Source organism: Akebia trifoliata, chromosome 2, assembly GCF_017979445.1.
Source record: "Akebia trifoliata isolate Shusen 1 chromosome 2, ASM1797944v1, whole genome shotgun sequence".
Classification (NCBI taxonomy): Eukaryota; Viridiplantae; Streptophyta; class Magnoliopsida; order Ranunculales; family Lardizabalaceae; genus Akebia; species Akebia trifoliata.
The window spans coordinates 16,146,154-16,160,686 of record NC_141376.1 but is presented as its reverse complement, the minus strand read 5'-3'; the positions used below and the strand labels follow the sequence as shown (position 1 = coordinate 16,160,686).

Genomic DNA, 14,533 nt, shown 5'->3' with positions numbered 1-14,533 from the left:
GCATCAAATGCATCAATGGATCTCAAGAACACACTCTTTTCAAGATTATTAACGAGGAAGTTAATCAACTGTCTTCCCCGAATATCCTTCTAACTATCCGCCATAATGGTAACTCCTGATTGTATCCAATTTTTCTTGTATTCATCCATCATCTTATCTACGGTTTTCACCTCTTCTTTTAAAATCCAAGTGCATATCTCATGTCTAGTTGGTGGCTTTAAACCCCTCCCATAACTTCCAATTGAGCGTACCATGTTGACAAAAGATGGACTATTACATACATTGAGAGAAAAAAAAACATTTTCATAAAAAAAAACCTCCCGATGTCCAAGCAAACTTGGTTTCTCAATTCTTTTCGGTTTGTAATTAGATTTGGAGGAGTATTTTGGGGTAATGAATTGTCACCATCTTCGTCAACATTTACAACATACCTATCCATAGGCCTCCTAATCTTTCTTGAAGAAACAACTCCAAACTCCGAATAATCTCCTCCCCACTACTACTACCTCTTCCAATACTTGGTGCGGAGCCAACATCTTCTATAAGGCCACCAAAATATACTCCTTCATTAGTCAAGTTTTCAAAATTTCTTTGAGTCATGGTATTTTTTTCTTGCCTCATCACTATGTAATTTTTCATTTCCTTTTTCACATATTCAGGTACACGTGGGCATGGAGACTTTTTTTCTCTTGTACACACAAGGTGAACTTTCAACCTCTTGATTCCATCCGTTACGGTTTTCGAACAATATAAACATTTTATTTACAAATAAGTTTTTGGCCCACCCGAATTAGGTCCATCAATTGCAACCCTATGTTTCCAAGCATGTCTTTTCTATTACCCCCCATCTTTTTGTCCTTTACCACTTCCTCTAGGCATTTCTATCAACCATCATTAACATTCAATTGTCATCATTGATCAACCACAACCAACATTCAACCATCATCAACCACAACCACAATCATAAATATGTAGAACAGAAAAAAAAAAAAAAAAAAAAAAAAAAAACGAATTAAACACAAAAACAATAGAGAAATATGAGTTTTTGAAAAAAATAGGTAAAAAGTTTGAGAATGGACATAGAAAAATAATGATATACCTCAAAACCTTTGCAAATCCTTGATTTCTTGCTTCTATTTGATTATAATCTTTGTAAGAAAGTTGTAGGAACCGACAAATTTGAATTCGGATGAGTTTTGGAACCTCTAGGAAGAAATCTTGATGTAGGGAGATTTTAGGGTTTCGAAGAAAGATTTTGCGAAATTTCTTAATAATCTAAGTTTAGAAGACAAAAAACATTCCTATTTAGTAAGCTTATGTAAATAAGAGACACGCGGGGGGGGGGGGGTGTATTTGTGTAAAATAAAGTAAAAAAAATTAAAAACAAAAGTGTTTTTAGACCCATGATATGGGTGCTGTCGAACCAAATTGAGGTGTATGCCTCATAGGGTATTGAGGCATGAGGCGTAAGCCTCATATCTTACTAATACTCGATTGAGGCTTAAGCCTCGAGGCATGAAGTCTACGCCTCGCCTCGAGGCGTACGCCTCATGCGTGGAGGCGTAAGTTTTTTAAAACATTGGATATACCTAAATGGCCAATGTGTTTTGTTCTACATGGGTTAAAAGTTTTAGAATGGGCTGATTTTTTATGAGGATGATCTCTATGGTGGGGAGATCATCCTCACAAAAAACCAGCCCATTCTGAAACTTCTAACCCCAGTTTACAAGTTGGAGAATTGTAGAAAAATAATTTTTTGGAAAACCACTTTTGATGGGGTTAGAAGTTTTGGAATGGGCCCATTTCATTGTGAGGATGATCTCCTCACCATAGAGATCATCCTCACAAAAAATCAATCCATTATGAAACTTCTAATCCATATAAGATGAAACACGTTGGCTCTTTAGTTGACTTTTGATCTTGCCCCTAGATATACATATACACACTAGAGTTTGCCCATACCTACGGCACATGCATCCTCTTTGGGGTTAAGGGGGTAAAAGAGGAAAAATAATAGAGTAGGAGGGGTATTATTAAAAACTCTTCGGGGTTAAGGTGGAAAAAGAGGAAAAAAGCCAATAAGGTTGGAGGGGTAATATTGGAAAATGGTAGAAGAAGAAAGAGAATAAAGTTTTGGGTATTTTTGGAAAGAGGTAGAAGAGAAAAGGTAAGACCTGTACTTGAGATATGTTATTTATGGGGTATAAATCATGAGACAAAGAGAGTGGGTTCCACCGTGTTGTTTATGGGGTATAAATGTTGAGAAAAAGAGAGTGGGAGTCATTGTTGTGTTTTATATGTATGTGTGTATTAAGTAGTTACATGGCTCCTAACTTTAGTTTGAAGGCTAAGGAGCCACAGAAGGGATTTGTGCTGGGGTTAATTGGCAAGGTTATGACTGGGACTATCCCTTATAATGGACTTTGTGAGATACTTGGTATTTTACTTGAAGGATGGAATTTGAGGATCCACCTGTTAAGTCATTTGTAGGAGCTGCTTTAGTAGTGTTAATATGTTTGAAGCACAAAACATGGATTTGGTTTTCATCTTCTCGTAACTTTGGACTGGGGACTGTTGCTTAGCAAATCACATTGAAATGAAGCTATTATAATGGGTAACCTAGAAATTGGTGGATAAATTGGTCCTTATTTAAACAGATTTCAGTTGTTTTAAATGATTACTTATGAGAGTTTTAGGGGTAATATCCCGATGAAAGTAATAATAGAGTTAATCTATTAGTTAGTTTCTATGTTGATACTTTTTTCGGATGGGCTGGTAATAGCTTAAGTTTAATGGAATCTCTATTGGAAACCTTGAGATGGCCTTTTTTGCAGCTTAGAGCTCTATTCATATAGGCACCATTGGGTCTAATAAGGGAAAAGCTAAGGAGGTGCTTCAAGATCTACATACTTTTTTATCCTGACGGATTCAAGTGTAAAGTGGGATTTTGATCCTAGTTATGTGGTAATATCATACAGGCTTTGCTACCTTGCCATGGCACCTTCAAGGCTTACTTTTATTCAAACTTTAATTTCATGATGTAGGACTGGGAATGTGAGATGATTTAGATGCAAGAGTGGGGAAACCGTGGTTCCTAACAAGCTTTACATTTGTCTAATTAGGAGGGAACATAATCTAGGGTGGAAGATTGTTGCAACTAAATATTCTCTTTCAGACCTTTTACCATCAAAACAAGTTGCTCCAGATGCTTTTGTTTGAGCCTATACTGTGTGTTGTTTGTCGGAGGGTGGGGGTGGGAGAGGACAGCATTTAGAAGCTTACGTTCATACGAGATGGTATTCATCACTTGAGATGCTGTGAAGCGTTTGAATGCTTCTCTTGGACGTGTAGAAGTTCCTGCATGTTAGCGGCCGTTGTTTTTTTCATAAGCAACAAAACTTGATTAAAAGTGAAGGGGGATGTAAGGGAACAAAAAAAAGGTAGAAATTATATTGTCATCTCTATTTTAAAATGGAAGGTATCCCTCCACACACCCTTTGGCAAGGAAATCTTCCAAGAACAAGGTATCCAAGGAAGTGGTCTGGTCTCAGATTTTTCTTCTCAAATGCCTAACAACTTGCATTGCTCTAATCACCCTGAACAGCAAGGTTTCCTGATTTCAAGGACACAGAAACTTCTAAATCTCTCCCGTGTGTTAAATGGTAATAAATTGTTGTTTGTGGAGATATTATTGGATTCCAATGGTCACCCCGTTTTTTTTATTTTCATGTTTTCTCCAGCCATTCTCCATGACTTGAAATGGCTTGGGAATTTGAATGAGAAATTAACTATTTTTCTTTCATTAATACCAAGTGGCACCTTAGAAGTTAGATTAACTCCCTTCCTTGTTGGGTGCCACGTCATCATAAGTTGCTTGTCTTGAAGTTTTCTTAAAGATAATAAGGTTTTAGATTAACTCCTTGGGTGTCACGTGATACCATGGCTTTCAAACTACCTGGTCAAATCACCTAAGTCAAACTGGTTTTGTAAAGTGTTAAGGTTGGTTTGATTAGGTTGGCTTTCCTGATTCAACTACTACTTGTCTATGGCTCAAATTTCAAATGTAATTTTTTTTTTTTTTTTTTTTTTTTTTTTTTTTTTTTTAAATATTGTAAGGTTTCCCCACACCCTTTTGGGATGTGACCAGTGTCTACGGTTGTATGCCCTGACCCCACAGAAATTTCCCAATGTGCAACAGGGTAAGTCAGGAGGCCACCAAGTTGCGAGCCCCGTGGGTAAATTTCAACTATACTTGGTCTTGAATTTGGATTGTGTTGCATTTTTATCATTGTAAACAACTTTAGTATAGCCTCAAATGTTCTAGAGCATTGGATCAACTTGATAAGACATGAACTTGAATTTGTGAAAGGATCATTGCTGACTAATTATTTGGGATTAATTATTTTTAAGGTGATTGACCAGGGAAAGTTGCTGGAGTTTGGTGGAAAAAAAGAAGATGAAAAGAAAGTGGGTAATTAGATGGAAATCAAAATTGCTATAAGAAGGTGGTCATTTTTTCTAGCAAATATATATACCCACTATATATATCCTCCCCATACCAAAATATGTAATGGAGACAATAAAAAATGCTATCAAGTTTCTTTCAGGGTAGTTTGAAGGGATTAAAAGAACTCATATTAGTAATTGGTGTTAAATTTGCGAACCGTATTCTGAGCAGGCTTGGGATTAGAAGATTATAGGACATTCATAAGGTTGGGAAACTAAAAGATGGCATGGCGATTACAAATGAAACATGCTTTATGGGTCCGAGTCCGATTCTTTTGGAGAAAATATTTGGATGGTTTAGTCCTTTTGCAGGCTAGAACAAAGGCCTGTGACTCTTAAAGATTTGGAGATCTTTATCTTCTTCGATTCAACTAATGATGAAATACTCCAAATTCATCTGTGCACACAGTGAGTTTACATTCCTAATAATTAGACAGGTACAGGTCCTCTTATTGAAAAGGTTATTTATTTTTTATAATTGGAAAGTAGAAGGGAAGATGGATGGTATGAACAAGACTTAGTGATTCCTAGGGGCTGCAGTAGTAGAGGAGGTGGCAAAGTTTGAATTTGAGCCTGTTGTTTTAAAAGAAAATAGTGTGGATGCCAAATAACTTTGGAAATTATTGTTTGCAAGGATATTTTTCATCTCATAATACCTATGGAATTGCTGGATTTTATGGAATCAGAAAAGAAATAATGGAGGGCATGGAAAGGAGAGACTGGACAAGGTAAAATAATCTGCAAAGATGTGGCCTATCTGGGCCCTTGCTAGAATTTATTTATTTTGCTAGGCAAGCAAGGTTACTAGTTAGTTTTCAATGTGAAATACATCAATTTCATAATCCTGGCTAATAGTAGAGAAAGAAAGTAATTTCCTTTTCAGTAATGGTGGTGGGGGTTGTTTGGAAAATTCATGGAGTTTGTACAAGCCTTATTTTGGTTTATTTTTCGTTTCTTTAAATTAATTAATGTGGTTTCTAATGTTATTTGAAGGCAAAGGGGCTGTACCAGAGGTTTTGAACTAGGGTTATTGGGAAGGCTGTGGTTGGAATTGTGCCTTAGATTGAGATTATGGATTTGTGAGATACTTGGGGTTGTATTAGAAGAATGGAAATTGAGGGTCCACCTGTTAAGCTATTAGCCTGAACTGCTTGAAAAGTGTTAATATGTTTGAAGCGAAAAAGATGGATATTGATACTTGTTTCTTTGTGGAAGAAGTTAATAAGGTTTTCTAGAGCTGGAGTTGGGTCATTGTGCGTATTTTAATTCCATGTCTTGACCTTCTTGTAACTTGGGATTGTTGCTTGGTAAATCACATTCAAGTGAAGCTATTTGCATGGATAACTGAGAAATTGGTGGTTACATGAGCACCTATTTTAAACAACTTTCTCTTGCTGAAAACTCATTTCAAATATCTGCACTGCTACTGAGAAATGTCAAGGTTTTGCAGAATGTGTAAACTAAAGTCTATACCTAGAAAAACTATAAAATCTTTGCCTATCTAAAATTCTGTGGTTCCTCCTGTTTGATGTTGATCAGCTTTCAGTGTCTGAGAGTGCTTGCTGCTCGGCAACCTGCCTATGAAGTCCCATTCTGATGTGTGGCTTAAAAGGCTTGGACTTCTTGATTGAAGTGAAGTTTTTCAGTCTCCTATCTATTCTATAACGTTTCCCTTGGCTTCTTGAAGCGAGGAATAATTGATACATCTGCAACCAAAGGACACTTAAAGGAGCAAAGATAAAGGACCATAATTTTCACTTGATTCTGATGTTGAATGCGTCATGTGGTTGACCTTCTTAATGCATTATTGAAGTATGTTGGTAGATTGGCTTGGCTGGGAATTTTTATCATACATATGGATTTCCATGAAAAGAGATTTTTAAGTGTACATTCATGGAGATTAGGCCATTTTCCGGGTTCAATCCATGGTCAGGTCCTTGAAGACTATCTCTAACTACTATCCATTCATGCACTTGGGGAAAGCTCATTTCATATGCCTGCGCATATTGACCTGAATCGATGTCCCTTTCCAGACTTCTGAAACTTTTGGTATTCAATCCTATGTGAATCAATCAATTTCGTTGTTTGGTTTTCTGTTCAGGAGAGAGGGCGAGAATGTTGTCTGTATGTACAAACATGAATCAAGTGGCCCTGGATAACCCATCCATCATCCTCCTAGAGTCATTTTTGAAGCAATTCAATTACCCATGTGATTCAGTAGGAAGCTATCTGTGTACACTGCTTATTGAGAAACATCAAGGTTTTGTAGAATATGCAAGCTAAAGTGTCTAGCTAAAAGAAAAAAAAAAAAAAGTAAGAAATTGTGGCCTGTATAAATTTTGTGTTCGATGTTGACAACCATTTACCCCAAAAGACCGATCTGATGGAGGAGGCGTGACTATGAATATAAGAGGGTCATGGGTCGAACTGGGCATGATACTTGACACCCGGGAGCACAGGCGGATGACACAACACTAAACACTCTCCCTCATCCATAAGGGTGGAAAATTCTCTTAAGAAGACTCGAACCTGTGACCTATAGGGTCCTAGCGCTCTGATACCAAATTGACAACCATTTACCCCAAAAGATTGATGTGATGGATAAGGCACAATTATAAATATAAGAGGGCCACGGGTCAAACTGGGGCACGTTACGTGAGCACGTGACACCCGGGAGCGGGAGGCAGATAACACAATACTCAACATTCATCTCTGTCAAGCAGCATGTGATGAATGATAGTCCATGCCCACCACCTGCCTATTAGTGCCATTTCTGATAGGTGGCTTAAAAGAGGCAGTGCCCACCATCTGACGATGAAGGACTGTTTCCACTTGGTTGGTTAGAAGGCTTGGATTTCTGGATTGAAGTCTAGAGAATATGTTTCCATTTCTATAATGTTAATCTTGGCTTACTGAAGTGAGGAAGAATTTGTACATCCACAACTGAAGGAAAGTTGAAAGAGCAATGTGGTAGGGTATGTATCGATTCTCTTTTTGTCTTTTTTTGATAAAAAATTTATTGAAGCAAAGATAAACAAAGGAGGTAGAGGAGACCTAAACTAATACAGATGAGAGAGAAAGTAAAAAAAGAAAGAAACAGATACAAAAGAAGTCTAAAACATGTATGCTTACACTTGAACGTGCTCTCGTAGAAGTTGACGGAATCATTTGAGTACATGCCTTTCCTACCGTTTCCATACAAACATGAACTCACCAAATCTTGCATTGAAGGTCATAAGTCAAGAAATTTTGATGTTGAATGATCATAGACCTCTGTTGTTTGCATTGTATATTTTTGAGTATATTCTTTGGTCGGATTATCATTTCGTTAATTATCCTCTTTATGAAATTTCATCATCATCTAACCAATTTGAAACTCAAATTTATATGCTCAGGAATGTAATCATTATAGATTTGATGAACAGGTGCATTTTTATGCATTGCATATTGTACATTCTTTCAGTGTCTTAGGTAGACTTGTTTTTCTAAAGCTGGGTTCGCGTGGCTTTGAACATTAGTGTCATCAATTGCAATGCAATCCATCAGTTTCACTTGGAAGGAAATTTGGTGTTGTTTTATAAGCCACTTTATCAGAGCAATGGCTTCCATCATCATCATCAATTGTTATTATCTGTGGGGGCAATTTTTTTGCTTAAACCTTTAATACCTCAAGGTTACCAATGAGCGAGTCTTGATTTGTTGATATTGCAATCTCTTCCCTTGCTATTGAGTTGGGGTACTAGTGCAGTACTTGTTAAAGAGTCTTGGATGCTTAAGTTAGTAAGACTCAGAGATTGATAAAATAAATCCTATATTATGATAGGTTTTACTTATTAACAGGATCACTTTCCTTAAATCCTCATTTTTAGATTGATCAAAAAGTCATATATTATGATAAGATTTACTTTTGTATAGGATCACCTTCCTTGAACCCTAATTTTTGTAGTTGACTTATCTTAGGATTCTCATATGAGTCTTTCCAAGATTTCAGGGATCAATAACTATTCAGGATTTTCGTCACTAGTTACACTCCCAAGACTGTTGTCTTCCTTTTTTCCAATCTTCTTGTTTTGCGGCTTTCTCGGACCAGGAGAATGTCTCTTATAGGATTACATTCCATCCTGTGGTACCCCTTATATTCTTCTTTGGTCTGTGCAACATTGTATTGGCTTATGCTCTTACCATGCTTCACATAAGTTTCGAGGTGATGCTAGGTCAAGATTAATTGCATATTTTTACCTTTACATTACTGATGTTAGCATTATAAGCATACATCTTATTTTCCCAGTCAAACTCTATAAATTTACATTCACAATGTGTCTTTGGATGTACTCCTATTAGGACAATGATATGTCTTTTGGTGTTTATCTCACCTATTTATGATTACTCATTTACGACCACATTGCTCTTAAACCTTGACACCCATCCGCCAAAACTCCAAGGGGGTTGGGGTTCAATGGTAAAACTACTGACAAGGATATGTTCCATTTGGTCTTATGTTCAAAATTGGATGGCCTCCTGACTTGCTATGTTGCACATTGAGAAACTTTTGTGTCATGCATTTGAAATTAGATGGCCTCTTGACTTTCTTTGTTGCATGTTGGGAAATTTTCTTAGGGGGTGGTCTCTTAACTTACTCTGGTACATTTTGGAAAACTTTCTTGGTGGGGTGGGGCAGGCGACTATTATTAAAAAAAGAAATGTATCAAAACTAGGAGTGCAGTTTTGGTTTGGTCAGTCAGAGGCCAAATGGAGCCTATTTGACCACTGCACCCAAGCCAACAGCTCCACCATTGGGTGTCAATGTTTCCTGTTATTATTGTTGTTAATAGCGGTGTAAGACAATTATTTGAATGAAAAAATAAAAATAAATTATAATTTAGATAAAATATATTTACTCCTGATTTCATCTTTAATTAAATTACTTAAATAAAATAAATCCTCTATTGGGTCCCTAATAATTGGGTTGTATGATGATAGATCCAAAACCAACCAATTGATTCGGATTCACCAGCTCCCATTCGAGCGTCCCCCCCGCTAGTTAAAAATTCTTCGAAGAGGATTTGGGAGGTTTCCAATTCACTTGTGTAGAGTTATAGTTCAAAGTATGGTTCAGTTTTGGTGGAATATTTCAATTTCAACCAGTTTTTATCTCGAGATGAGAACAAAATGTTCATCCTGAAAAGTGTTCAACATTTCGAACTATTTCATAATGATTTGGAATGTCTCGAAATGCATCGTTGAGAACATCTCAGCTCAACTCAACTCAGTCCCTCTCTTATGTCACATTCCCTTTGTTTTGTTAAAGTTATGCTCAACTCAACTCATAAAATTTTTATGGTCATTTGAAAAAGGAGAAATCCAATGGCTGCGATGGGAAGTCATGTATTACGGAAACTGATCCCAAGGAAACCTATACCCCATTGGAATACCTATGTTATAACTCGTCTCAACATTCAAGAACATATTTATTAAATATAAAGTTAAATATTACTTTTCAAACGTAGATATACATAAATAAATAAATAAATATATTCATTAATTAAGACAACCAGTTTGAAAGGATTTGACTCAGATCGTCCGGTTCAAACCGGACTCAGATGGTACCGATTCGATCCCAAACGACGGTTCATGAACACGTATCCGTACTCTTCTTGCAGATTGAAAGAAAACTCTCTCTCTCTCTCTCTCTCTCTCTCTCTCTCTCTCTCAATTGATTATGTCCGCTTGAACGAACCATGGAGGTTTCAGAAATCTTCCTTCAAAAAGATTAATCTTTTAGATCAAATTACAGGCAAGAAATCACACCTATATGTCCTTTTTTTCTCCATAAATTAATTCTCCATTTTCTTTAATATCTCTTGAACTTCTCTTCTTTCTATATCTCCTCGATAACGAAAGAAACTGTCTGTTTCTTTGTAACAATGCATCCTTCTTCTACCCTTTGTTCCTATACTTTGTTCTTCATCTTCTTTATCTCTCTCTCATCTTCTCTTTCTCATCCTCTCTTCTCTCAGAACAACAACAACATCACTCTCCTTGGTGATGCTTACTTCATTAATGGAGCCATTAGTCTAACTCAAGAAATCGGAAACTCTAACAGTATTGGTAGAGCTCTCTACGCGTACCCAATTCGATTTCTTCATCCGAAAACTAATTCAACTGCATCCTTTGCTTCTCATTTCTCCTTCTCTATAAACCCATCTCTTCCTTCTCCATTTGGAGATGGTCTCACCTTTCTCATCACCTCAAATGCTGCAACACTTGGCAACTCTAACGGTTACATCGGTCTTCCCAACTGTCCTAAAGGGACAACCCATGAATCGTTTATCGCAATCGAATTCGATACTAGTTTCAACCCATCTCTTGGTGACATCAATGATAATCATATCGGTCTTGATATCGGGACAGTTGTTTCTTTGGCTTCTGTTGATGTAGGTTCGATAGGTATCGATCTTAAGAGTGGGAAACTGATGACTGTTTGGATTGAGTATATAGATTCCAAGAAGATGATCAAAGTGTGGATCGGGTACTCTGGATTCAAGCCTCCAAGTCCTGTTTTGGTTACCCAAATTGATCTATCAAAGCAATTCCAAGAGTTTATGCACGTCGGGTTCTCTGCTTCAAATGGGCATGGAAAAGCTCGTCATCTTGTCCAGAGATGGCGATTTAAGACTTTCGTATCTCACCCATCGATGACAACTGTAGATACAAATCAAGAAGATGATTGTTTGATGTGTCTATCTGATGATTTGGATTTTGAATTTGGTTCTTTCAATTCCCAACCAAGAAAAAGCAAGTTAGGAGAGATTACTCTTGGTTTGGGAGGAGGAGTTGCAATCCTATTATCAATTGGGTTAATAATTTGGGGAACAAATTGGTATCTTGTTAAAAAGGGGAAACTTGAAGGTAATGGAATTGAAACTTGTCGAAGAATTCGAGGAATCGAAATGAAGAATGTGGTACCCACAAAGCTATCTCTAGCAGAGATAAAATCAGCGACGAGGGGATTTCATCGGAGTAGAATCATTGGTGAGGGCGCATCCGGGATTGTCTACGAGGGATCCTTTGGTTCTGGTAGAGAAGTAGCTATCAAACGATTTAATCAGATCAATCCGATCGATTGCTTTAGTGACCCATTTACGAACGAGTTAGGGGCCATGTTGGGTTGCTTAAAACACAAGAATTTAGTTCAACTTCAAGGCTGGTGCTGCGAAGGAAATGAGTTAATACTCGTTTACGAGTACATGCCTCATGGAAGCCTTGAAAAGATCCTCCACAAGACCTCGGATTCACCGATGATTCTCGAATGGGAAGTAAGATTGAAGATAATCCTTGGTGTTGCATCGGCTCTCACTTATCTTCACGAAGAGTGCGAGAGACAAATAATTCATAGAGATGTCAAGGCATGTAACGTGATGCTTGACTCAGAATTCAATGCCAAGTTAGGAGATTTCGGGTTGGCTGAGCTTTATGAACGAAATGGAAGATCACGAGAAGCAATCATACCGGCTGGAACGATGGGGTACCTCGCACCGGAGTATGTACATTTTGGTGTACCAACCGAGAAAACTGATGTTTATAGCTTTGGTGCGTTGGTGTTAGAGGTAGCGACGGGGCGACAACCCATTGATATTGATGGAATTGTGCTCGTTGATTGGGTATGGGACTTGTGGGCCCAAGGGAAATTGATGGAAGCTGTTGATTGTAGATTGATGGGGAGGTTTGATAGGAGGGGAATGGAAGGAATGTTAATGGTAGGACTAAGTTGTGTGAGGCCAAATTGTATGGAAAGGCCAAAGGTGAAGGAGGCAGCGAGGATGCTTAGAGGCGAAGCGCCACTCCCGGTGTTACCTACAAGGAAACCAGAGGTAAGACTTGTGTCTCACTTACCTCAAGGCGCTGAAGAGATAATGCGTGAAGATAGGAATCATGGCACGCCATGGTCGACCCCCCGGACACATTTCAGCTAAGACCAGCTTTAGAAACTCCTCAGGTTGCAAATGTGCCAAGTTTAGATGTGTTGCTAATGAATTTGATTCTTTTGTTTGAGGTTTGGAGTGTTTGGTAAGGAAGTTAAAGATATCACTGTTCCAATTGAGTGCCAACATTGGTTTAAAACTTGTCTTCTTTCTGGATCGTATCACTAACCATCGAGTTGGTTTGACTCGTACAATCTGATCCAAAAATTCTCAAACTAATTTCGACATGTTTATATCTAAAAATAATTTTTTGACATAATCCGGATTTATGATCACAAACATTTTAAATTTTAAAAGTCATCATTATGTACAAAAGGATATCAAAGTTGTACAAATGTGGACAGGAGTGTAGTAACCATATCAGGGATTCATCAATTATTCAGAGGCGTTCAGTTCGGTTAATTCACATAAATCTCGGGAGGCTTTGAAAGAACAATTCAGGAAAATTTTGGGGATTATTTAAATGATAAGTTTAGGTTTCTTCCAAAAAATTCATTATGCTCAACCTTCCCTAAAACTCCTATATTTTTTTTATTGAGATTTCAGGTTGAAGAGGATAAAATGTTGAGGTTGAAGGGTAAATATTTTACCGTAAGACCGGTAAATTAATTGATTCGTGGATTTAATCGATTCAGTCTTTTATTTGTTGAAGTTTTTGCGACAGTAGGCAGGATGACTTTTACCAGTTCATCCTCGCAGATGTGTATCCCAAGGCATAAAATCTATTATTCTAACACATCATGCCACGTCAGGAGAGTATTTTGAGTATGCCATGTGGGGGAGTCCGATTATCATGACTCATCTTTTAATACTACTAGGTTGCCATTTCTTAATTATTTTTTCAATTTTAATTATTATTAGTATAATCTTGAATTTGATTGGACCAGATCTTAGGAATACAGTTATTTACACGTTTTCTCTCCTCTCTTTTAGGAGAATCAATTCAGATTTTATTCCTCCTTTCTCTCCTCTTACCTCTATCACACACTTCTTTTCTTATAATTTCTCATTATTGTAATATATAAATACAAGGAATAAAGGTAGCAACCATACATCATTTTTTGTGTGATTTTCTTTTGAGGACATAGGTTATCATTGCCAAATCTCGTTATACCTTTATGCCCATTTTATTTATTTGTTCTCAAATTTATCATGGTATCAAAGCAGGCCTTTCTCTCCTCCATGTCACACATATAGTCCTATATCGGATGCAAATTACCTCGTCCTCTCTCTTTATAAGCTCCTGGGTTTCTTCACTCATTGCCGACCCTCAAATTTATCATGATTTTCAGGATTTTCACTACTTGATCGCCAGTATGACCATTGCAAAGTCTCCTCTTCGTTAGACCAGTACCTCTCACCCTCTCTCCATTAACCTTTCCTATGAAATTTTTGTCTCCTTCTCATCATGCCTTTGTCACTACTATTAAGTCCCATGTTAACCCCACTGCAAAGTCTCCTCTTCGCCAGACAAGTACCTCTCACCCTCTCTCCACTTACCTTTCCTATGAAATTTTGTCTCCTCATCATACCTTTGTTACCATGTTAACTCCATTTCTTTCGGTGACGCCATGACATACTCCTATTGGCGTGATGCAATGGCCTTTGAGATTCATGTCCTTGAAAAAAATAAAACATGGGTTATCACTTCAGTCCCTCCTGGGAAACAACCTATTGGTTGCAAGTGGGTTTACAAGATCAAACACCATTTTGATGTCTCCATTGAGTGCTATAAAGCCTGTCTCGTGGCTAAAGGATACACCCAGCAAGAGGGACTAGATTATCATGAGATATTTGCTCTGGTCGCCAAGTTGGTTATTGTTTAGTGCTTACTTTTCATTGCCTCAATTAAGATTTGAGAATTACATCAATTGGATGTTAGTAATGCTTTCTTTCATGGTGAATTAGATGAGGAGGTGTTCATGAAGATTCCTCTAGGTTTTACCAAAAATAATGCCAACAAAGTGTGCAAATTGTAGAAATACCTTTATGGTCTGAAGCAGGCCTCTCAAAATTGGTTTTTAAAATTGTCCAACTCACTCCTC

At 37.4% G+C, this 14,533-nt stretch overlaps 1 protein-coding gene across 1 annotated transcript; it reads left to right on the top strand.

Annotated features, from left to right (window-relative positions):
* Positions 1–1,361: 1,361 nt before the first annotated feature.
* LOC147409794 (Concanavalin A-like lectin protein kinase family protein) lies at positions 1,362–12,903 on the top strand. The gene has a single exon (XM_086431855.1). The coding sequence runs from the start codon at positions 10,431–10,433 to the stop codon at positions 12,477–12,479; it is 2,049 nt and encodes a 682-aa protein (XP_086287981.1). The 5' UTR covers positions 1,362–10,430; the 3' UTR covers positions 12,480–12,903.
* Positions 12,904–14,533: the final 1,630 nt, after the last annotated feature.